At 40.1% G+C, this 25699-nt stretch overlaps 1 protein-coding gene across 1 annotated transcript in view; it reads right to left on the reverse strand.

The window, feature by feature from the left end:
- Positions 1 to 930: 930 nt before the first annotated feature.
- SLC16A10 (solute carrier family 16 member 10) overlaps positions 931 to 25699 on the reverse strand; it is a 59396-nt gene continuing 34627 nt past the window's right edge. Inside the window, exons 2-6 of the mRNA XM_075268150.1 lie at positions 14574 to 14718; positions 10668 to 11070; positions 9508 to 9651; positions 6428 to 6656; positions 931 to 3581 (exon numbers count right to left, since the gene is read on the reverse strand). Coding sequence (XP_075124251.1) covers positions 3346 to 3581; positions 6428 to 6656; positions 9508 to 9651; positions 10668 to 11070; positions 14574 to 14718 — 1157 coding nt within the window. The 3' untranslated portion in view covers positions 931 to 3345. The remainder of the gene's footprint in view (positions 3582 to 6427; positions 6657 to 9507; positions 9652 to 10667; positions 11071 to 14573; positions 14719 to 25699) is intronic.

Raw genomic sequence — 25699 nt, forward strand, 5'->3', positions numbered from 1 at the left:
GGGGTCTACCAACTATTGTATATGAATAAATGTTGTTTTTCTATTATACCACAGGTGTCCAAATACTTATTGGTAGACAGTGTGTGTGTGTGTGTGTGTGTGTGTGTATATATATATATATATATATATATATATATATATATATATATATACACATACACACACACACACACGATCTTATGTGTATATACACAGCAATGGGGCAGATGGGGCAGTTTAGCTTTGACAATATACTATGTAAGTGTCCTCAGTATAGATCAGGGGTCCTCAAACTTTTTAAACAGTGGGCCGGAGGCAGAGCAGGTCGCACAGACATCGGGAGCGGTGCCCTCCAATAGGTAAAGTGACGTGCGCTCCATGGCCTGGTCCGAGCTCCCCAGGAGTTTCATTATAAATGCACGCCTGCCGGCGTTGTCGGCGGGGCGAAGTGCTTGGCGGGCTGCATGTGGCCCGCGGGTCGCAGTTTGAGGACCCCTGGTATAGATACTTAATAATTTTTATTGAGTAATCTACATGTCATGGTTGTAGTCTGAGCACCTTACTTCACCTATTACTGCTTTATATAGCACTTTATGTAGTTATTGCCCACGTCTGAGTGTTTCTAGTTATGTTAAATGAACTTTAAGTTTTAGACTTTAGTTCTATAGTGATAGTTATCTTAGAAATTTACATAACATTTCTTTATGACATGAATAAACTTTACTTACTGTAACCAGATACTCCCAAACACTCACAGATTGCATCTGATTTAATAAGCAGGAACAGCAAGCCCAACCTTATCTCTACTGGTGACGCTGAATGACATTTTTGGAGTTAAATATTTACACACATGCTATTTATATCAGGATTGTAAATTGCATCTAACTTCACATTATTGCTGGCTTTATGTCATGTATTTAATCATAACAATAAAAGGTCCTGATTTACATATAATATTCATTGAATGGTTTACTCTTCATTAAAACCAAATAAATGATTGTCGTAATACAGGGATATATTCAATACACTCACATTACATGTTCCTTCATGGATCCAGTAACAAAAGCAAGAAAACCATAACAATATTCAGGTATGCTTGGCATGTGAATTTGCCACAAATGGAGATAAGGCAAACTTGGATATATTCTGCTAATATTACCCCTCATTCACATCTGCCTTTGGTAATCCGTTCGGGGAATCTGCATGGGGACCCCCCAAACGAAATACCAAACGCACTGGCAAGCGGTGTATAGTGAAAGCACATGGACCCCATAGACTATAATGGGGTCTGTGTGCTCTTCTCTTGCTGCCCAAATGAATCATGCGGACAGAAAAGTACTTTGTGATCTACTTTCTTGTCCGCATGACTCGTGTTGGCAGCGCGCGGAGAGCACACTGACCCCATTATAGTCTATGGGGTCCATGTGCTTTCACTGCACACCGCTTGCCAATGTGTTTGATATTCCGTTCGGGGGGGTCCACATGCGGATTCCCTGAACGGATTACCAAACGCACATGTGAACAAGGGGTTACTTTGAGGCACACATCTTCCAGCACTTGTGATATATGTCTTTATACTCACTGTACAGTGCAATTGTATAGCATTACAAAAACTAAAAAAATACTGCTCACTAAAGATTATATCAAACAGTAGATTATAATAAATCTTTGGCATATTTTATTCATTTTTGGTTACCATTAGAGGAACCTGAGGCAAAATGTATATTCTGCGGTATGACTAGTCTAGGGCCTAATAAATGCCAATGTTCCACCCCTCAGGTTCTGTATTAGGTATAACAGTGTATATGTTTTACCTGGATTGTGTGTTTTTACTCAGGAATGAATTAAAAATAAAGCTATTTTTATTATGATACATTGCACCTTATGTTAGGTTCATACTAGGGCTTGGGTTTCCGTTGTTCAGGTGCAATTGGGGATTCTGAAAAACGGAAACTCTGTCCTCTTAAAAAACGGTTATCTGCAGAAACCCGCGGACCCCATAGACTATAATGGGACTTTTAAGCAGAATGGAGGACGGAGTCTTATACTGAGACTGAATCTCTAGTGTGTACCATGTCTTAATCTGTATTTCTGAAGTGAACAGCCCTTGTTAAGCAATAGTTTAGACATAGTTATCTAAATGAATGGCGTACTATTAAGGCACATATTTATAGACAACCCTTACACCTGCCCTGCCAGTACTGCTAAATCTTTGGATCATTCAAAGACGGACTCTTGGGGGATTACTATAAAATGAAGTTATAAAGTGCTTATACAGTAAACACTTTGAGTCGCACTTTGGTACATATGTAATGATAATCCTCCAAGGCAACTCAAAGGTTATATATTACATCATTCCAAAATGGCAGAGATGTTTCAAGCACATGGCTACTGTATCTTCAGGCATACAGGAATGTATTGCTAAAATATACATAGCAACCTGGTGGATCTTTATGTGGAAGAAAGCAATTTGCTCATTTCTTTTTCAGCATTAAAAGAATATTTCAGCATGATTCTGAGGACATAGACACACAAGGTTTTTTGATGTCATTGTTGAAGCCAATGGTAAAATAGAGGAGATGTAAAGATTCTTACCCTGATCCACAGGGTACTGGCTTTAAAAAACGCATTAGAAAACTGAACGTGCGTCTTTACCCTAATTATTCTAGCTTAAAACCAGCTATTTAAATCATCGGACATGCGTATAATACACAGAAGAAATACATATAATATAATGCAAACATTCACAGCTCAATCGGTTTCTAGCTGAAAAGTGTCATGGCGTATGACGGCATATGTGACCACCGCCCAATGGTCTATTAACATGATTCATAGGTAATCCTAACATCTTGAACATTTGAGACCTTGCAGTAAAAATGTATACCCAGCATCAATTGAAGAAAAACTGAAATCCAGCAGGTTGCAGAATAAAATACACTGAAATTGAAAACATACTGTAAAGACTTCAAGCGCTTTCACTCCATCAGTCTAATGTGATTGTAAATCAGACAATCTTTGTGCATAGAAATTGGATAAACAAAGTAGAAACCTATTCAGTCAGACTGAATACAATAGAAAGGGTGCTGGAAACGAAAAAAACCCAGCATTGATGCAAAGCTAGTTCTGAATATGTATTTTCTGTAGCATTAGTGAGATGACTTTATAGTCCTGCATAATACCCACACATAAAGGCTGGGCTTCATTCAATAGGCCGAAATAACTAAATCTGACATGGCAGGCTAAATTGTAAAAGCAAGCAAACACTCTAGTGTGATCATACAGCTTTGGTTTTGTAGCACCAGTTGCAAAATTCAGTCACTGTCGTACAAAAGTCATATGTAATATGTTTCTGTAAAATAATGGAAATTATATAATGGAGACATCTTCCTTTTTATAATTTTCAGCAGTGCCAGGTGTCAATGCACTGGCCGTACTATCCATAATTTTCTCTTCAGCATCTTTGTCCAGGCCTTTTTCCTTCTGTTTTAAAGTCCTTTCGTGCATCCAAGGGATAAGACAAAGGATAATTCCGCCAATGATTGGAGGAATTCCCGCCAAATAAAAGGCTACGTCGTAAGAGCCAAGTTTGTCACGCAGAAAGCCTGGAGGAGACAGCAAAGGAAGTGTCAGTCACTAATATCAAATGCATTTTCACTACTGTTGAGCGAGCAGTAGTCGATGGAATACCTCGCCGGCATAGGAATGGTTGTAATCGGCCGAACACCAAGGGGTTAAATGCTTTTAATATTCGATGCGTTTAACTCCTTGGTGTTTGGCCGATTACACGCATTCCTATGCTGGCGAGGAATTCGATCAAATACTACTCGCTCAACACTAATTTTCACATATGTTCAGGAAAGTTTTGTGACTTGATGCCACAGTATTACATTGTAAATTGATTATATGTTAGCTACTGTCCATTTATTGTTCTTATTCCAAGTTTATTTACATACTGAAACAGGGTTTTTGGCTCCAGATGGAGTATTCATACAGATGACCTATCAACAGGATGTGAACCCTGCACAGATCAGCTGTTCTAGAAGCCTCCAGGAGCCAGAAACTGGTGTAGGGGGGTTGTGTGTAGGCTTCTCCTTTTTAAGTATCAAAAACAGAACGGCAGTTACTCAGAACCACCGCTATATAGAGAACATTGCTGCTGTGCCAGTCCTATTACTTTAATAGGAGAAATCTGTGTGCACTTCCTGTCCACTACACCAGCTTCCGGCGCCTGGGCGCTGCAGAAATAACTGTTCTGTACAGGGTTTGGGCACCCCACAAATCACATACTGATGACCTATCCTGTGCATAAGTCATCAATATAAAAACTCCATTTGGGTCTTGAAAACCTGTTTAGGCTAAGGCCCCACACAGTGGAAACACAGTTCATTTTTTTACCGCAGTGTTTTTCACTGCGTTTTTGTTAAGTTTTTCTCTGCAAATTTTCTTCCCTTATTAAACTTATAGGGAAAACGCAGCTGATTTTTTTCTGTAAAGTGTGTATGGGATTAGCCAGACTCTTATTCACTTTGCAGTTACAATAAAACTTGGGGGGTTTTGAACATTGCCGCAGTAGCAAGAAGGCAGCATTTTCGCAACATGGGGCTTTAGCCATAGACTGAGGCCCCATATTTTACTTAATTTTTGAGATAACCCATTTACTATATACACATTATGGTACGTGTCTGATGTGCTGAATTTATCCAGTGTATGTGCTGTGCTTGTATGACCTGTTTGCTACACTTGTACAATGTGTGTACTGTACTTGTATTAGGTGTGTTACTCCTCGTGTGAAGTGTGTTACAGTGCTTGTGTTATCGGTGTGTGGTGCTGTAGCATAACTAAAGTCCTGTGGGCCCTGGTGCAGACTTTGAATGGAGCCCCCTGTTTTTTGTTTGCATATTCATGTGTCATGTGATTATGGGGTGTGTGGTCTTTTGTGGTTATATATTCCTGTTACTAGTATGTTATAACATGCCATGACTAAGAGATATGTGTCTCAAAACAAGTATGAGTTTTGAGGATTACTGAACAAATGGATATATTTTTTTTAACATGAAGATTAAAAGGTATATTTTATTTTATTCCAAATTTTTTTGTTTGGGTGCGGATCATTTTTACCTGTATGTGCTGGCCCAGGGTCCGGGCTTTACCTATTAGTTTTGTGCACCTTAATTCAGAGGTGTGGATTTCTGATCTGGACATTGTAGGTGACCTGTATATCCCCTTTTTCCCTCTACTCCATCCCTATTCTTGATAGAGGCAGTTACTGGTACTGCAGTCGACTTGAAAGGGATACTATATGCTATACTTCTATGCTATACTTCTCACAACTACCATTGTCAAGAATATGGTGAGTTAGCAGCACCGCACCCAGCATGTAGACAATGCTGGGTGCTGAATGCTCTGAAATAGTTGACCTGCAGGGGTCCTGACAGCCGGACTTAACTCAATTTAAAATTGATGGCCTATTTTAGTGATATGTCGTCAATTTTTAAAAGGGCATTTAAGTTCTTTGCTATTGATGATATATCCTAAAGGTAGGTCAAAAATGAAAGATCAGTGGAGGTCTGACACAAGAGACCCCAGTTAATCAGCTGTTTAAAGGAATGCTTCTATGATACCTGCGACCTCTTCACCACTTCCATTACATGCGGTCTGTTTTATAGTGACTGTATAATGTAATTACATCCAGTTCACTGCTATATGACATGGCTCTAATAACATTGCACAGCCGCTATAAAACACAAGGAGTGCAATGTAAATAGTGAAGGGGTCAAGGTGCTCACACAAGTGCCATGGTCCCCTCAAACAACTCGTCAGATGGGGTTCTGGGTTTTGGACACCCACTTATGACTTATTGATGATCTATCTTGAAGTTAGATCATCATAGCATGGAACTGAAATACCCCTTTATGGCTGGGGTTGTGAAAACGCTGCGTTTTGAACACAGGGAAGATATGTTACAAAGTTTCTTTTTTTCTACTCTACTGTACCATTCAGTTATGAAAACTTGTTAATAACTGGAGGGACGCTATAAGCAAAGTTCATAGTGTACATGCACATGCAGTGTATATTATTAAATATATTAGGGGTGTTCTCTAGATGATATGGTGCAAAATAATAAAACAAGTAATACTCACCTCACTGATACTGTGTTGGCCTCTAGTTCCTGATCACTCTCCACACAAAGGAATAGTCACTCATCCAATCTTTGGGTCGCTGCTGCAACCAGAAGACTGAGCTTACATTTTCTCTGTGTTGAGAGGGAGCAGGAAGTAAGAGCTAATGGGATAACCTAGCAAGCATCAGGACAGGAGAGGTGGGTGAAAAATACTTTTTTTATTATTTTACACCATTCTCAGCCAGTTTTCTAATATTGTAATTGGCTGTATCCCCTTTAAGGTACTAACATAATACAAAACAATCGTGACATAACATTCAGATTTACCGGCAACAGGAGGACCGACAGTCATAGGAATAGACATAAATCCAAGCAAAAATCCAATGGCTTGAGATACATTCTCTGGCCCAACCAGCTCAAATGCAATTGGAGCCATAATACATATGAAGCAGCCATCAAATAAGCCCATAAAGAGACAGACAGCAATCAGACCACCAAAATTGTGGCACAATGGAATCATCATGGACATCAGTCCAATGAGAAAGAAAGATATCACCTGCAGAAAAAAAAAATCCATATAATATATTAATGGTAATATATAGCATATATCATAAAGACATTGTTCTATAATGTTCAGAACCATAAAATTGCTAGAAATAAATAAGTGTATACTATATAAATTATAGAAATCAATACAGGTTCATAGAAAGACATTGGGAAACCCATTTGAAAGAGCGATATATGGGCCTTTTGGTCTTTAATAGGTAGTGATAGTGCACCTCCATTGTAAGCTATGAAATTCATGAGAACAGTGTCTTACAAACAATCTAATAGGAAAAAGTGTTAAGGTACTGTACACACAGGGGCTGCATATAGTTTGTGCAGCGTGTGCAGCTGCATAGGAACCTAAAGGAGAGTTGGCCTTACTATAGTACTTTTTCAGATAACTGCATTTATGGCAGTGTAAACAAGTTGTTTTTTTAAGTGCCATGTTTTTAGTGTAACATTAACTGTATATACATTATGGTACTTCTGATATACTGTGCTTGTCTGTTTTATGTGCAGGATTTACCTGATTTATGCAATCTATGTAATCAGCTTTTATCCTGTGCTTGCACGTTGCACGACCTGTTTGCCATGCTAGTGCAATGTGCTCTGTGCTTGTATTACATATGTTGCTGCTCTTGTTAAATGTGTTACTGTGCTCTTGTGATCTGTGTGCCAGGGGTGTAGCTATAGGGGATGCAGCAGTAGCAGTTACCAGTAGGCCCTGAATCCTAAGGGGGCAGGGTTTTTTTCTGGCTGTGTCTCAGTTTTTAACATTTGTTTTACACTAGCTTTGCATTTTTAATTGTCAGTGAAAAAACATTGGTCTTTTTTTTTACCCAGCCCACTCAAACATCTGTTTTTATTGTTAATAAAACTAATATGTTGCTCAAAACAATTCTGACCCCACAGATTTGTATTGGGTTCTTCAGGCCAGAAAAATTGACAAAAATAGTGTCCTATTTCTTAAATGACATTAACTAACATTTGTATGCACCCCTTGACTCCATGTAATAGATACAGTCCTATGAAAAAGTTTGGGCACCCCTATTAATCTTAATCATTTTTAGTTCTAAAAATTTTGGTGTTTGCAACAGCCATTTCAGTTTGATATATCTAATAACTGATGGACACAGTAATATTTCAGGATTGAAATGAGGTTTATTGTACTAACAGAAAATGTGCAATATGCATCAAACCAAAATTTGACTGGTGCAAAAGTATGGGCACCTCAACAGAAAAGTGACATTAATATTTAGTACATCCTCCTTTTGCAAAGATAACAGCCTCTAGTCGCTTCCTGTAGCTCTTAATCAGTTCCTGGATCCTGGATAAAGGTATTTTGGACCATTCCTCTTTACAAAACAATTCAAGTTCAGTTAAGTTCGATGTTCGCCGAGCATGGACAGCCCGCTTCGAATCATCCCACAGATGTTCAATGATATTCAGGTCTGGGGACTGGGATGGCCATTCCAGAACATTGTAATTGTTCCTCTGCATGAATGCCTGAGTCGATTTGGAGCGGTGTTTTGGACCATTGTCTTGCTGAAGTATCCATCCCCGGCGTAACTTCAACTTCGTCACTGATTCTTGAACATTATTCTCAAGAATCTGCTGATACTGAGTGGAATCCATGCAACCCTCAACTTTAACAAGATTCCTGGTGCCGGCATTGGCCACACAGCCCCAAAGCATGATGGAACCCCCACCAAATTTTACAGTGGGTAGCAAGTGTTTTTCGTGTAATGCTGTTTTTTTTTTTGGATGCCATGCATAACGCCTTTTTGTATGACCAAAAAACTCAATCCTTGTTTCATCAGTCCACAGGACCTTCTTCCAAAATGAAGCTGGCTTGTCAAAATGTGCATTTGCATACCTCAGGTGACTCTGTTTGTGGCGTGCTTGCAGAAACGGCTTCTTTCTCATCACTCTCCCATACAGCTTCTGATTGTGCAAAGTGCGCTGTATTGTTGACCGATGCACAGTGACACCATCTGCAGCAAGATGATGCTGCACCTCTTTGGAGGTGGTCTGTGGATTGTCCTTGACTCTTCTCACCATTCTTCTTCTCTGCCTTTCTGATATTTTCTTGGCCTGCCACTTCTGGGCTTAACAAGAACTGTCCCTGAGGTCTTCCATTTCCTTACTATGTTCCTCACAGTGGAAACTGACAGATTAAATCTCTGAGACAACTTTTTGTATCCTTCCCCTGAACAACTATGTTGAACAATCTTTGTTTTCAGATCATTTGAGAGTTGTTTTGAGTAGCCCATGATGCCACTCTTCAGAGGAGATTCAAATAGGAGAACAACTTGCAATTGGCCACCTTAAATATCTTTTCTCATGATTGGATACACCTGGTTATGAAGTTCAAAGCTCAGTGAGCTTACAAAACGAATTTTGTGCTTCAGTAAGTCAGTAAAAAGTAGTTAGGAGTATTCAAATCAATAAAATGATAAGGGTGCCCATACTTTTGCACTGGTCAAATTTTGGTTTAATGCATATTGCACATTTTCTGTTAGTACAATAAACCTCATTTCAATCCTGAAATATTACTGTGTCCATCAGTTATTAGATATATCAAACTGAAATGGCTGTTGCAAACACCAAAATTTTTAGAACTAAAAATGATTAAGATTAATAAGGGTGCCCAAACTTTTTCATAGGACTGTATTAAGAACACATGTCCTTTTTTCACTGTTGTGTGCATGGGGCTTAGGCAGACACCAGGACTTCTACCCCAAATTATTTCTACCAAATTAAGAACTATTCCTGGTGTCTGTATAAGGACTGGAACCACATCTATTGTTCACAGTTCAAAATGGAGAACTTTTCTATTACAAATAATAAGAAGAACATACCTGTAAATAGACTTTCTTGACACCTGGAATGTAATCTGCAAGTCTGCCAAAAACAAGCCTACCAACCCCAGATGTAACACCAATACATAACAACAAAACCTCTTCCTTGACATCAGGTCCCAAACGCTCCTTAACATGTTTCATCTGTAGGAAAAAACAGTATTAATGTAAAATTCTTAAATGCATAAAACATATGCAGCAGCCCATACATTATTTCCAATGGACAATATTTTCAACAGAAGGAGGAGGAATTTTCTACTGGATCATAAATAATAAGTGTAGATTTACATGCACAATAAATCTAGTATGTTTTTATTCCATTACATGCTTTCAAGAGCTGTCCACATATGTGGTCACCAAAATATTATTCACTGCTTTCTCCAATGAAACACAGAAGGCAATCTATTATTATTGTTTATTTATATAGCACCATTAATTCCATGGTGCTTTACTAATCTAGCTGAGGAAGGCTTAAAGGGGTTGTCTCACAAAAAGCATCCTATCTATACTGCTAGTTTATGGGGATTTAAGACTTTTCCTAAATACATTGCTTTATCAAAACTGCTATCTTAATTTATTCACTTCATTGTTGACACTGCGTTTCTATGGCCACTGGGCTTATCTGCTCAGTTCCCAAGTGACTTAGCTGCCTGCTCTCATGGGGGAAGGAGGGGCTGACAAGCAACAGAGCTCCTCATTCGCCCACCAATGTGCCGAAAAATCCAGGAAGTGAAGAGAGCACAGAGACCTGCAGGCTGCAGAACAAGAGTTATGGGAATACCCCTTTAATAAGGCCAGGGCCTCGCATTGCAAAAATGTAGCGTTTTGGCCATGGTGGAAATACTGTGGCAAAAAACACTCCGTTTTATACTACCTGCAAAGTGGATGGGATTCTGGCTTATCCCATCCACACATTGAAGAAAATAATCTGCAGCGGACATGCTGTGGTTTCAAAACACTGGTGTTTTCCCACATGGGTATAATAGAGATTGAAAAACTCTGTGGAAAAAAACACGATGCGTTTCCACCGCGGTCTTTTCCAGAGCGTTTCTTGGCTACAGCTTGCAGCGTGGGACCTTAGTCTCAAGTGGTAATTGCAAATTGGTAAGTGTTCGAGATATCTGTCTAAAAACCAAACTGTATAAAAAGCCATTACTTACCAAATGAACATAAGGCACAAAATAGCCAAAAAGTGCTGCTGGAATTCCAAATGCCCATATACAATAGCTCTTGTATTTAAAGATGGAGAAATTGAAGATCTTTTTACGCCTGTTGCTGTCTTTAGGCAACAGTGGCTTGTAGGTGAATCCAGCCAAAAAGAGTATAAACATGAAGATACATAAAACACGCAGAGTATTATAAAGTCCTATTCCGTCAAGCAAGTAACTCAGGAAAAAGGGCAGTGACACAGTAAATAGGCTGCTGCCTGCTGTGACAATACCATTGACGAGACCCAAGCGTTTCTTAAAGTAGTGTCCCAAGATTACCAGGGATGGTTGGTAAGCAAATGAGCAGCCACAGGCAAACAAAATTCCATAGGTAAAATAAAGAGGTTCCAAACTCCTATGGAAAAAAGAATAAGAAATAAACAATTAAATATTAGCAAAAAAAAATATCTCAGGTTGGGACCCACGTTGCGGAAACACAGCTTTTTTTGTTGCAGATTTTGCTGCAGTTTTTTGAGCCAAAGCCAGGAGTGGGTTGAGCAAAAGGTGTAAGTAAAGAGCTACCTATATATTTCCCATTGCATTTGTCGCCATTCTTTGCTTTGGCTCAAAAAAACGCAACAAAATCTGCAACAAAAAAGTTGCGTTTCCACAACATGGGGCCTTTGTCTTAAAATGTATATCATACATTGATAGCATGCAGAATGAACCAGTAGGGATGAGGCTTGGTGACTGGGCTCACACTGGCAGAAGACAGTGCAGAAATAATAGTGTAGTGTTAATGTATAAGTAACTTTAGTGATTCAGCTCTTACCTAGTCCCAGTTTCTGCACTGTGCTACATTTATTTGCAGTTTGTGTCAGTGCATAATTTTCCTCAGACAATAATGACAAACTGCTAGCAATTTTTATGATATGATTTCCTGTGTCATTGCAACGCATACTCATTTATGATATGGTACCCAAGGTTGAAGTACGTAGGAGAAGAGATATAGTGAAATCTCAGATGCGTGACATTACCCAGGGGTGTACACTTGGGGGCAATTTGATGGTTTCACCCACCCCCTGCTGATCCTAGCTGACATCACTCTCCTGAATGATGATTCTGGAGAGCGGTGGCCTGGTAACCAATGAGACCTGATTCCAGCTTGGGATTGTCTAATTTCAGCAAAAGTCAAGACAACTTTCCAATATACTTTCTTTATCAATTCCACACAGTTTCTAGATCTCTGCTTGCTATCATTCATTCTGTTTACTTCCAGTAAAGAAAAATCAGTCCTTGGTCGTGTGATGTACAGTCCATGGGCATGTGATGAAAACACAGGTGCACTGGAAGAGTACAAGGTAGAAACAACTGTCGAGGGATCACAGCTCTGACACAAGTCGCAGTCCCTTTACAGTTCATCAGCAGGGATTATGGGTGTTGAACCGCCACTGATCCCTTATTTGATGACCTATCCAGAAGATAGATCATCAACAGTAATAAACTGGAATACCCCTTTTAAATGGGTTATCCACATTTTAAAAATGTATGGCCTGTCATTAGATAGAGTGATTGTGAACATCAAAATCCATAGCTGCTTACATAAAGAATACGCCACAGGGATGCAGAAGGGGGCCCTGGTTAAAGTTTGCACTGGATCCCACAAGATTTTAGTTGCACTACTGGCCATTATCTTTGGTGCCTGATATGTTATTTAGGCTCTGCATGTCAGGTGGGCAGTGTCAGCCAGGAGCAGACAAGGGGTGTGATTTTGAGCTCCATCACTGTCCACCTCTGTTAAGAGCTCTGAATTACACCCCCTTGGCCGCTCTTGTCCGACCCCGCCCACCTTACATTACAGAACCTAAATAGCATATCAGGCACCAAAACTAATAGCATTCATTGTACAGGAATGCTGGGGACTAGAGAAAAAATTGTAAATGAGCCAGAATCAGTGGAGCAGCAGTTATTAACAAATGCTAAGAACTGGAGGTGGTGAAAGGTTGTATTTCAGTTACATGGGACATTGCACTTTGTTTTTAAGTTACAAATACTTTTGTTATTATTAGTTATGATTGGTTGCTGGTCAGTGTCCTTAAACTACATGTAACCCTTACCTCATGTGGTTAGGGTAAGGGACTAAGAAAACTCCTTTAAGAGAGTGTCTTTACAGACGTATGGAGACTTACAAGCCATTTTCGCTCCACTTTGGGATTCTGGGGAATATGCAAATCTGTTTTCCAGGATGTAATTAAGAAAACAATGCCTCTGCTCGCTGTCTCTAGGACAGCTTCATTAAACACCAGGCATTGCTTTTTCGGAAAGCCTAACACCATGATGTGGGATTACTGCCAAACTAGTATATCTATTCCAAAAGGAACAGATTTCCCATCTGTAGACAGTGCTGTTTTGATCTGGTTGGATCTCTTCAGCACAATGTAAGGAAACTAGTTTGGCTGGGTGAGAGACTATAGGCCAGGGTCAGGGATGATATGGCTAGTAAGTCTCCATACGCTTGTAAAGGCACTCTCCTTAAAGAGTTTTCTTAGTCCCTGATCCTGGTCTATAGTCTTTCACCCAGCCAAACTAGTTTTCCTACGCTGTGCTGATGAAATCCAACCAGATCGAAGCAGTGCTGTCCACAGCTGGGAGTCTGTTCATTTTGGAATAGATTATACTAGTTTGGCAATAATAACACATCATGGTATTAGGTTTTCTGAAAAAGCAATGCCTGATGTTTAAGGGGGCTGTCCTAGAGGCAGTGAGCAGAGGCATTGTTTTCCTAATTACATCCTGGAAAACAGATTTACTTATTCCTCATGTGGTTAGGAACTTATATGAACTAAAACCAGTGCTACAAGAGAAGCTCATGATCAACTCTTCCAATAAATTAAAGAGTAACAATTGTCTGAATTGTAACTGTATTTTATGCCAACATAAAATGAATTGCATAAAGCTCCAGCTGGCTTGGCATATGGCCTTTATGCAATTTATGCATAAGATATTACATAGATTTTCTAGAACTATTAAATGGGGATAATAATAATACACATGGTAATATTTTCCATGTCTCTAAACTATTCCCCAGCACATACTGTATCATCATTATTCCTAAGTCAAGTTAAAGGATGAACCTTTGGTAAACCTGTTCTGCATAATATGGAAGTGTATAGGCTTCAATTTTCTTTATACACTTATCAGAATCTTCCATTTTACAAGCAGAAGGAATGTCCTAATCTATATGGAGTATAGCAATTTTTACACACAGCATTTAGCGGCATTCTTTAGGGCTAGTTCACACGGAGCAAAATGGTCAGTATTTTGACACGGAATCCGGAATCCGCGTCAAAATCCTGCCGCCTCCTTTTTTCCGTGAGCGGTTTGTTCCCGCTCGCAGAAAAAAGAAGCAAGCTGCCCTTTCTTCAGGCTGATTCAGCCGCGGCATCCACCTTGCGACACCACCCTCCGGACTAGGGCCATTCATTTGGGCCTAATCTGGAGTGGAAAGTTGCGATGGGATGCCAGTGCACTGCAGCGGCATCCCATCGCATCAGCCGCGACAGAATGTGTTCACGCAGAAACCTGTGTGAACTAGCCCTTAGGCAGGGTTCACACGGTGTAACATGCCGCGTGATGTGGCACGTAGATGCTGTGTGAGCTTTTGCGGGCCGTTCACGCTCCCATTGATTTCAATGGAAGCGGGGATCGTATGCGCCGCGCTATTTTGCGGCCGTGATTTTGCGGCCGCAAAATAGCGCGGCGCATACGATCCCTGCTCCCATTGAAATCAATGGGAGCGTGAACGGCCCGCAAAAGCTCACACGGCGTCTACGTGCCACATCACGCGGCATATTACACTGTGTGAACCCTCCCTTATGGTGTTTTTCAAATAGTCTAAACTAGTATTAAAGATCTTACTTGACAAAAGAACTTGAAAGAAGGCCAATAATACCAACTGCGGCACCGACGACTGCAGTCTTTCGACATCCAAACATGTCCGTAAATATGCTGACCACAGGAGAACAGAAAAATATCATTCCCATTGACAAGGAGTTCACCCATGCTGTGAAGGAAAAAAAACAATGTTATAAATAAATGCTAGATGGTGACAGTGCCCTATAGAAATTAAGTACATTTATTCCAAGTATGAACACGTGTATATTCTTTTCAGGGTAACACACTTGTACAGTATACCAGCAAGACTTCCAAGATTGTAACAAGAAGAACTATAATTATCCTTTCATGTCTTATGGATATACCATTGTTCACATGAGGCTGTCTCTTTGCAGCCTCTATATATCTCTGTCTACTGGTACATTGTAATTTCTGGAATCTACTGTGGTTTATGAAAAAAAAAAAAAAAAAAAAACACTACATTTTTTTTGTTAGTCACATGCAATCTTTTTAGTCATGCTGCCCTATTGGAATGTATGGGTTCGGCACGAAGATTGTCCTATGGTGTTATAGTGTCACTAGTTTTAGTGTATGAAACAGGCAGCCAAAAAAATGAGAAGAGAATGATGAACTTGTGATGATCACAACACAAGATCAATAAGAACTGTGAATGAAATAAGGCATTCGCTATTAATCCTATTCATACCCATCTCTATACGAGCTGCAACCAATACTTTAAAGGGGTTGTCTTATTATATCCCTCATCCGCTATGGGCTGCTCTAGCTATATTTACAGTCCTATGAAAAAGTTTGGGCACCCCTATTAATCTTAATCATTTTTAGGTCTAAATATTTGTGTTTGCAGCAGCCATTTCAGTTTGATATACTGTATCTAATAACTGATGGACACAGTAATATTTCAGGATTGAAATGAGGTTTATTGTACTAACAGAAAATGTGCATTAAACCAAAATTTGACCGATGCAAAAGTATGGGAACCTCAACAGAAAAGTGACATTAATATTTAGTAGATCCTCTTTTTGCCTCTAGTCGCTTCCTGTAGCTTTTAATCAGTTCCTGGATCCTGGATGAAGGTATTTTGGACCATTCCTCTTTACAAAACAATTCAAGTTCAGTTAAGTTTGATGGTCGCCGAGCATGGACAGCCCAATCTCAAATGATCTGAAAACAAAGATTGTTCAACATAGTTGTTCAGGGGAAGGATACTGTGACTGGTATAGAATGAGGTTAAAACCAATTGCTGTAAGAAAGCCAAGGTCTCTCCTTCCTACGGCCAGAAGATGGCGCACTAACTACAGATCTGTGAAAGAAAATCCTGACTCAGCTGCTCATACCATAACACTATATCTGCCTGCACAAACAACTCAAGGGAACAGGCGGCCTGTATTACTTCTACTAGATTCTGGCGCCAAAGTGATGGTATACATGACAGTTATCTCACCGTGTTATTGCCGCTACTATTAATGCTTGTTTCATGCACTTCTGAATTTGTGACTGTGACAAACAATGTTGTATATTAGCTTATTATTACCTCAGAGGCTTCCAAAGATATCACAGTAATATCCAGCACAGTGTGACAATTACCCTGTACAATTCCTGTCTCTAGGGATCCCCTGTCTGAGGCCAAGGCCCCATGTAGTGAAATGCCGTTGCCGTTTTTTCCCGCAGCACTTTTTTGTGGGGCCTTAGCCTAAAAGCATAATGAGTTTCAAGTGAGGCTTAAAAGTTGCTGAGATATAGTATCAGTGAACTCAATAATATAATGCTATTAACTAAATCGCAAAAATCAGTTGTGTTCACCATATGCTCCTGACACATACAACAGTCATATCCATGGTCTCCCCCCCCCCCCCCCACACACACACACAATTCACTTGATGGAGGCCAAAAAGAGTGAAGAGGGCTCCATACCTAATGTCTGCTATATACCACAGCACAACATGAGATCTATCCAGCAAAAAATGTATAGTGCACTACAAATACTATAGAGTTTTTAAGTGTTTCAGCCTAAAACAGATTGTTTCAAGTTCTTAACTCATAATAATTTCACAGTATAGTTAATAAATGCCTAACTGGTGGGACTCAACTGCTGTGTCCCCTGGATGAATGGAGACGCAGGTCGACCACGCATGCTGCATAGGATTGCCACACAGAATTCAAGTATAGTGTGTGGCTATCTTTGTAAGTCCCATAGAGATGAGTAATGGCAGCATACATGGCACAAGTTAAGGGCGAATGAAGACAACCTCCTAAAGATTTTCCATATTTTGTGGTTGCTTTTTTAAAGCATTAGCGGTTTTTATAAATATTCGTATATGACCGTACGGCACAAGGTTTTTTCATGACAATCTGGTAGCATTTGCTGACATCCTCTCCATCACATGATTGGAATGAAGGGTGATGACATGAAAAGTATTATGCTAGGGGGTCAATGTAAGACCGATCTTGCATTAGGGTTGTCTGAGTGTAAAACCATCAATACACTATATTGTATGGCACTGTGTCTCGTGCTTGAATGAATGGTAATAGTCACTTTCATGTCTTTTCCCTAAGGCTTGTTGTTTGATATAGGAATTTAACTAAGCTGAAGGGTGTATTGCAAGATCCTGACCCCAAAACATATCACAGAATAAAAATCTGAATAAAAACACTATATAAAATGTATGAGGGTGTGGAGAAAATATAAAATAGGTGTGCCCTGACATCCTGCTGCTTGATAAGCCCATTTAGAACTGCTGTGAACCTATGTGGAATGTTTAATATATTTACTTTCCAAATATCCTTGTCAAAATTCCTAAAAATATATGTACATATGTTTGCACCATGTGCCTAAACGCACAAATGTATTCTGTGCTGTGCAATGTAAAAGAAGGCAATAAATGTGAGGCCCTCAACCTTTTGTAGACCCAAGGAATCCAACCTCCACACAGAAAGATTATAATGGAGAGATTTGCACCTCTTCCATATTTTAGTCCTGATATACAGTACACATTAGATTATTTGTGTGTCCTATGAAAATATGTGACATTCCAACTACAATCTGTTTAAAATGTATCAAATTAAAAGCTATTAAGCTGTAGCACTGTTCTATCTGTCTTACTGTGCTGTGCTATCTTATCTCTGAAGACAACAAAAGTCATTGAAAATCCACTGAAAAAGTCAAGTTAACACAAGGTTGTTAATGCGTTGTGCGTCATGTTAGCCTTTGCTACATCTGTATGTGAACAAAGCAGATGTGTTAGGAAACACAAATAAGAAATGTGAAGTATGTAAATATATTAGCTGAGTATTACACTTTGTATAAATAACGGCATTCCTCTTGAGAACTAGCATTGCTGTACTAGCACAGTGTGCACTGGTCGGCACATGCTCTTGCATTTTGTAGAGAAATGTTCAAGAACAACATTCTTGTATTCCAACAAGAGCCTATTTGCATCCTGCTGAGCATTTGACGCCCAGATGTCTTTAAGGGGCTTGTTTCTCTGTCCCTTTTGTCCTGCTGTGCTCATAGCATTTCACGTGGTGAAAAGTCATTCCTGCCAGATGCAATATCTCAAGTTCAGTTCAGCTGCAATTACTCATATGGGATGTTGTGCTCTCCAACTTTGATGTAACCACCAGCGGTGGAGGAATTATTGCACAATAATGTAAGTGCAATAGACTAAACTTTATAGTTAGACTTTTTTATGGTATATGGTTCCCCTTCTAAGTAAGATTCCTACAGTGCTTTTTCAGCTTTTATACTCTGTATGCTGCAATTCTATTCCCAGAAATATAGGAAGAATATGCAAATCTGACTTCCATGATGTAATTAGGAAGCCAGTGCCTCAAGAATGCACACCATTCCCAGAAAGACATACCCAATTAACATTTTTCGATATATCAAAAATGTAACCATCAAACTAAAAATGCTTATTTTCTGTCTATACTGTCCCTGAACATGTTTTTTAAGGCTAGCACACTGACAAATTATATTCTAATCTAATGGCCTCATATAGATGCTCATGTATTATCACAGGTCCATGTATGAGGATGTGAGCCCAAGGCAAAACTCAGCATAGGTCCTATACCTATACGTTTTACAACTGAAGCTCACGGATGTAAATGAATGGGTCTGTAGAGGAACAGATGGCACAATATCATCCATGTGTCATCTGTGGCATTCAACCATGGACTTACATTGCGTGCATGTAGCCTTAGGGTAAGTTCACACTGGGTTTTTTGGTCAGGATTTTGAGGCCGTATCCTTCTCAAAATCCTGATCAAAAAGATGGTTCCCATTGAAATCAATGGGAGTCGCTCAGTTCTTTTTTCCAGGAGCTGCTTGTTCCGGCTCGCAGAAAAAGAAGCGAGATACTTATTCTTTCAGGCGGATTCGCCTCGCAACATCCCCCTGAAGATACTCCCTCACGACTACGCCCATTCATTTGGGCCTAATCCGGAGCAGAGTGCGCAACTGGATTGTTGCAGCTGCCCATATTTTGGACCGGAACCTGAGGCGGCGTCCGCCTCAGGTTCCGGTCCAAAAAAACATGTATGAACTAACCCTTAGACTACCAAAATTAGTGGCTTATGCACACAACAAGCATGCATAGGGACCATGTATAATGGCAGACAAAGTCCCTAGGGGTCCCTATGTGGGAGCAATAGGCACTCAATGTTCTGTATGTCGAATGACTATGTTATCCTACATTTATACAAGGCTGAAAATGAGAAAAACAATATTGATTGTATACTGCAATGGTGTGCCATTTAATATGAAGGCCTATTTTCACTGCTACTTATCTCTTACATACAGTACATTTTCACTGCAGACAGAACTGCACACAGTGCTAAAACACTCCATGACCCAACAAAAAGCAGCGACAGATGGCTGGTTTCACTAGTAACTGAAGGCGGGTTGTTTTGATAGAGACTACTCTGTCATCAAGAGCACTTTCTGTTGACTATAAAGCACAAGCCAAGCACATTAATCCATGTTACCCTGAGATAATGGGAAGGCTACAAGTATATTGGCTAGGAGCTTAAGTCTTTTTGGCTTATTAGGCCATGTAGTATCTTAATAATTAACTTAGAAATATGCACAAAGTAGACAAATCTAGATCGACCTTTGGTAGTTCATACAACCTGTAAACAGAGGACAGTACAAGACGATTTCTTGATAACCAACCACACATAAACATCCATAAAGCATACTTAAGGACGGCTCGGTCTTCTATGCGTAAGTGAAGGAAAGCCACCTTGTACTTAGATCAGCACATTAATCTACAAGCCTATTCAGCTAGTATTTTGTCTAGAACAAAGGTTATAAAGAAAGCAGGAACAAACAGTTGTGATAAGACAGTCCTCTGGCCCAAATGGGCTACACTTTACAACCTGGCCAAAGACAGGAGACAGAATAACCAGTGGATTTCAGTGTAATTGGTCAACGTTCCCAATACAATTTGTGGTATACTCATCTTTGAAATAAATATGCATGTATGTTTATGGCGGCGTCTGAATAGTAACTGTCGACTGTGAGCTTTCTCATGTGTATGCCAGGTTTAGTATATAGGATAGTTAATTTTTTATGAAAGGGACTTGTCAATCCAGTCAGCACAATTACGGGGGCCCTGTGTACAAGAAGGACATCGCTGAACTAGTGACACTACATAGAAGGGCGACCAAGGGAATTAGGGGAATGGGTGTTGTACAGACACAGATGAATAAAGTTCAGAGAAAAGGTACATTAAGGTACAGTACCAAGTCCTTTCTAATCTTTTCACTCCTAAACCAGTGACAAGGGGACATCCTCTACATCTAGAGGAAAGAACAAGTCACCACAATCATAGACAGGGATTCTTTACTGTAAGCCTGTGGAACTCACTAACATAGGATGTTCCAATAAGAAAGTGCTTTGGAGAGTTCACTAGCCCACTAGTGAACTCTCCAAAGCACTTTCTTGTTGATCATGCTATGACTAAGGGATCCACTATCCCAAAACGCGTCAGTTGCGCTTTTTAATCTTTTTTCACCATGTGTTTTTCTTCTTCTTGCACATCTTTTGTATTTTTTAACCTATGATGAATTAAAAGTTAAATTTTAAAGAAGCCAGGCTGTGGATGTGTACCCTCTTCACTTACCAGTGCACCTATTTTGGCTTTGTCTAAGTCCCAAAGCACACATCGTACACCCTGAAGACTTCCGATACAGGATGGTGAGTTGGAGCCGAAACATAACTTTGTTGGTGCTCCATCTAACATGTCTGAATGCACAACACATTGTTCCTTAGTATAGATGGGGGACAACAGCCGACAGCCAGTTTGAGTGCCAATGTTGTCTAAGTAAACCAGAAAGGAAAGACAGTGGGCAAATAAGAGCACAACCTGGATCACCAAGCAAAAACATTGCCTGGTCAGATGAGTCCAGATCTCTGTTGCACCTTGATGAAGAGAAGGTCAGAATCTGGCATAAGCAGCCATGGATCAATGAACCTTCCTGATTCCGGTTTTCGAAGGTGGAGTAGCGGTGTTTAGTCTTGGCATACCCTTGGTCTTCTGATACCCACAGATGATAACTATGTGTGCCACCATAAACTTCTGTGGTTCTGAAGGTAAAAGGAGGTCCAACTTGCTACTAGAAGGGTGTGTCTGATAAAGTGGCCATTCATTGCAACCACTAAAGGGAACTTAGGTTTTTTATGCATAACATATTGCTATTGACTTCCCAGTATGCAGTACATAATTCAGGATCTATTTATTGATAGAAACAATGGACATTCACTTTAGGCTACCTGTGGGAGGGAAAGTTGGGTGCATCAACCTATCTTCTGTTAAAAGCTATGATAAAGCAATGGCCAATATGATCCTAACACTTCAGCATATGAAATCAGGGGTCTAGATCTCTGTGGATGTATAGTGGAATATGTAAACTGCATGCCATTGCCAGTGTATAATATTTCAAGACTGTGTCTTGATTCCCTTTCTAAGAAATAGCCATACCATGTGAAAAGCTCTGTTTACGTGCAAAATCATACTCTTTACCGAAACCTGATATCGCAATGTGTTGATACATTTTTCAAGCCCGCAAATAAATGCTGTAATGCATTATGGGGGATAAAAGGCGTATATACATTCCAATTTTGAAAGCTTGATTATCTTCCTGTCTCAGTCTAGACCAATATAATATAATATAATATAATATACTTCTTGTGCTGAACAGAAACTACAACCTGCAGTGTTTGTATTTCCATATTTGTTCAACAAGAGAACTGAGTCATATTTCTGTGCAGATTATCTCAAGATTTCATTTATCTTTCCCAATCAGTTTTCCAGAATGGCATCTGTATCCTCTGGTAGACGTCAATTTCCACTAATGTAATGGGGACTGTTCCATTACAATACAATGAGTAATCTTTTAGCTCTACTAATGCTATTTTCGGCCCGACTTAACATACTGACACCAATGCCTGAGTTTCGTACTTTATGGGTAGGAAGTTCATATGCTATCTGCATTTTTGTAAAGATTTTACTGCAATTCAAAACAGAAGAGCCCATAAATTAGCATATAGTCTTTATAAAAAGTCTCCCCGTGTGTACAGCACCAGTGCAGGCCCAATATGTCTCCATGGTTACAAGCTACACATCATCATGTGTATAGTATGATTATGTAGTCATGTGTTATTCCCTTTCATCTGTCACATATGTCTTTTCTAAGACTGTAGACCTAGGGCATATGAAAATGCACAGTTTATCACGACTCAGGCTAGGTTCATATCTGTGTTCAGGTTTCTGCTTGGGGACCCCCAAGGGGTTGTCCCATCACAAGGATCCTATCTATACTGTTTGTTAATGTGAATGTAAGACTTTTCCTAAATACATTGCTTCAGCAAAACTGCTTTGTTTGTCCCCTATATCAAATTATTAATTTTTTTGGGACACATCCCTTGACTCATCTGGTCATAAGTCAAGTGATGTATCTGCTGCTCTCAGGAGGGAGGAGGGGCTAAGTGCACAGGAGCGAGCCTGGAGGGGGGGGGTAGATTACCCTTTGGGGGGAAGGGGCCGCCAATACAGACCCGGCATCCGCTGTAATAGAGAGGCGGATGCCGGGGAGGGTTAGACACCAGCACAGATGCCAGCAACATCGCTATGCTTCTGCCCTGCATGAAGCCAGCAGCGGCAGGAGCAGAATAACAGCATCGCTTCTGCCGCTGCTGGCTTCATGTAGGGCAGAAGCATAGCGATGTTGCTGGCATCTGTGCTGGCGTATGTGCATCTGTGCTGGCGTCTGTGCCGGCGTCTGTGCATCTGTGCCGGCGTCTACACTCCCCGGCATCCGCCTCTCTATTACAGCGGATGCCGGGTCACATATTCACATATGCATAAGCCAAGCGGCGAGATGCCGCTGGCCCTGCGTGCCCGCTCATAGACCAGTCTAGCCTTCACAATGCGAATACAGACCCGGCACCCGCTGTAATAGAGAGAGGCGGATGTCGGGTCTGTATTCGCATTGTGAAGGCTAGACTGGTGTATGAGCGCGCACGCAGGGCCAGCAGCATCTCGCCGCTTGGCTTTGCATATGTGACCCCGCCCACCAATGATGCAACAAAGCCGGAAGACAGAAGATTTTGCAACAACGAAGACTGGTGAGTATGTGACGTGGGACAACCCCTTTAACCCCTTGGTCTTCAGGATGAGGCATACATTTTGGGGGGTTTCCATCCCAGTCTTTTGAGAACCATAACTGTTTGATTTTTCTAGACATACCGACATACAAAGACAAGTTGTATTTTTAAATGGAACCATTATGGTATACATATACTGCATTACAAATCTTTGATTACCTTTTTTACCGGGGGAAATAGCAAGTAATTTTTATGTGTTTTGCAAATTAAAAACGCTTTTAGAATATTTCATTTTTGCATCACCATAGTTTAAGAAACAGGACTTTTTAATTTTTCTATTCATCGAGCTGTTCAGGGGCATTTATTCACAAAACAAGCTGTCGTATTCAACTGTACTCTTTTAGGCAGGATCCCACATTGTGGAAATGCTGCGTTTTACATTACCTGCATAGTGGATGGGATTCTGACTAATGCAGAAAAAGATCTGCAGCGGAAATGCTGCGATTTCAAAAAATGTTTGCATTTTTTAAATAGCATTATGTCAATTATGCCTATAGAAATGCTGACATTTTCCATACAGGTATAATAGAGGCAGAAAATCTGCAGTTTTCATTTGAAAAAATCTGCAGAAAAAAAACACAATGCATTTCCTTTGCGGCCTTTTCCACAGCGTTTTTTGGCTGCAGTTCACGCATGTTAACTGTAGAATGTAAAGAATTTAACTGCAAGGGATCAAGAGTTATCTTACCTCAATAACTGCAACAGGAACCTGGATGTGTGTGTGCTATGACTAATTTATTCATCATGGAGCATCAACTGTCCCATGCTCATGACAAAAATATACGTATCATATAGTGCAAAGGGGTCATGTTTCACTGCCTGTCCATTAAGTAGATCTTCTATTCTGTAAAATGTGACATGCCGACATAGGCACTCTGGGGCAGATTTCATTGCAAGTCTTCATATCTCTTGCACAAGTGAAAGATGTGCCTCATAAATAAGGCACACCCTCTGCTGATCATGCATCTGCATATTGAAGTTTACACCAGGTTATGGCTGACATAGATTTCAGGGATCAGGATCATGAGAGGCAGTTAAATTGGGCCACTGGTGCGGCTATAACAATGTAAGTTAGTAAGCATTTTACACTTTAAAAACTGGCAAGAACTTGTTCTAGCTTCAGACAACCCCTTTAGACCGGTGCTCCACGTGGCGGAAATTCCAGGGGAAAAACAGTGCCATTTTACAGTCAGGGCAAAGTGGATGGGATGCTAGTGAAATTTAGGTAAAAACCGCGCTGTGGACACGCAGCGATTTTGGAAATCTCAGCATGTCAATTATACCTACGAAAATGCCAGCGGTATAATTTTCATTTTTTTCTCCCACTGTCAGTATGTCTTTGGAGTGTGGGAGAAGACCCACACAAGAACAGGGAGAACACACAAACTCCTTGCAAATGTTGTGCTTGGTGGAATTGAACCCAGAGTTCCACCGCTGCAGTGCTAACCACTGAGCCACTGTGCTACTCCTCATAGGCATAATTGAAACAGAAAGTCCACAGAGGAAACCTCTGTGAACATTCTGTCTAACGCGCAGCAGGAAGAACCGCAATGTGTTGCCGCCACAGTTTTCCTGCAACACTTTTTTGCTTCAGGACGCCATGTGGAAGCTTAGCCTTAAGTTGTTTTGGAGCAAAAAACAATTTGCAGAAATATACATATAAAGAAGCAGCAGCCGGAAATTTATATTAACCAAAGATTGCACACAAAGTACTCAATTATTTCTGATATAATAACCTTCCGTAAAGTCCAATCAGCAATCAGCAAACATTGCCAGCCAACGCTAACATTTTAGTGATATTTCTTTACATTTGGGTATGCTTGAACATACATTAATTGCAATATATTTCACAATATTACTTTGGAATTATCTTTCTTTTGAAAATTGTTTTTGCTAGAAATAGGGCTGAGCTGTGTTTGCAAAAAAAGTGAATAAAACAGCAAAATGTAAATGCCAAAAAAATCATCTGTTTAAAAATGTAATATGAATACATAAAAGTGTATTAACCAAAAGCAGATCTGCATAAATAGATATACACAAGTAAAGTTACATGATTTGGGAACTATCAATGGGTTGAAGAAAAGGTGAGCCTGATGTTTCTCTGTAATATTTCCGATAGCACGGATATGTGAAGGAGCAGCTGGACTCCAGTCACCAATTATACCAGTGGAGAACATTTACAAGTTAGGCATTAGAGACTACCTGCTGCCCATATCAAATATTAACCGCTTATTATGGGAACATGAAAGCTGGGTCCACCTGCTGAGTTAGGCATCTCTGGTGCTCTGGTAATTCACCCGTGAGTGTTTGAAGCCATAAATTACAACAGTAAATTAACGAACTAATACAATTACACAATGTAAATTCTACTGCCATCCATTGTCCTCGCTGAACTGAACTCCTTAAATAACCTTTGTCAAATTGTTCTTGCAAAGCTTCCATTCTGTTATAGTTAATTCTTATT

This window comes from Leptodactylus fuscus, chromosome 3 (assembly GCF_031893055.1).
Source record: "Leptodactylus fuscus isolate aLepFus1 chromosome 3, aLepFus1.hap2, whole genome shotgun sequence".
Classification (NCBI taxonomy): domain Eukaryota; kingdom Metazoa; phylum Chordata; class Amphibia; order Anura; family Leptodactylidae; genus Leptodactylus; species Leptodactylus fuscus.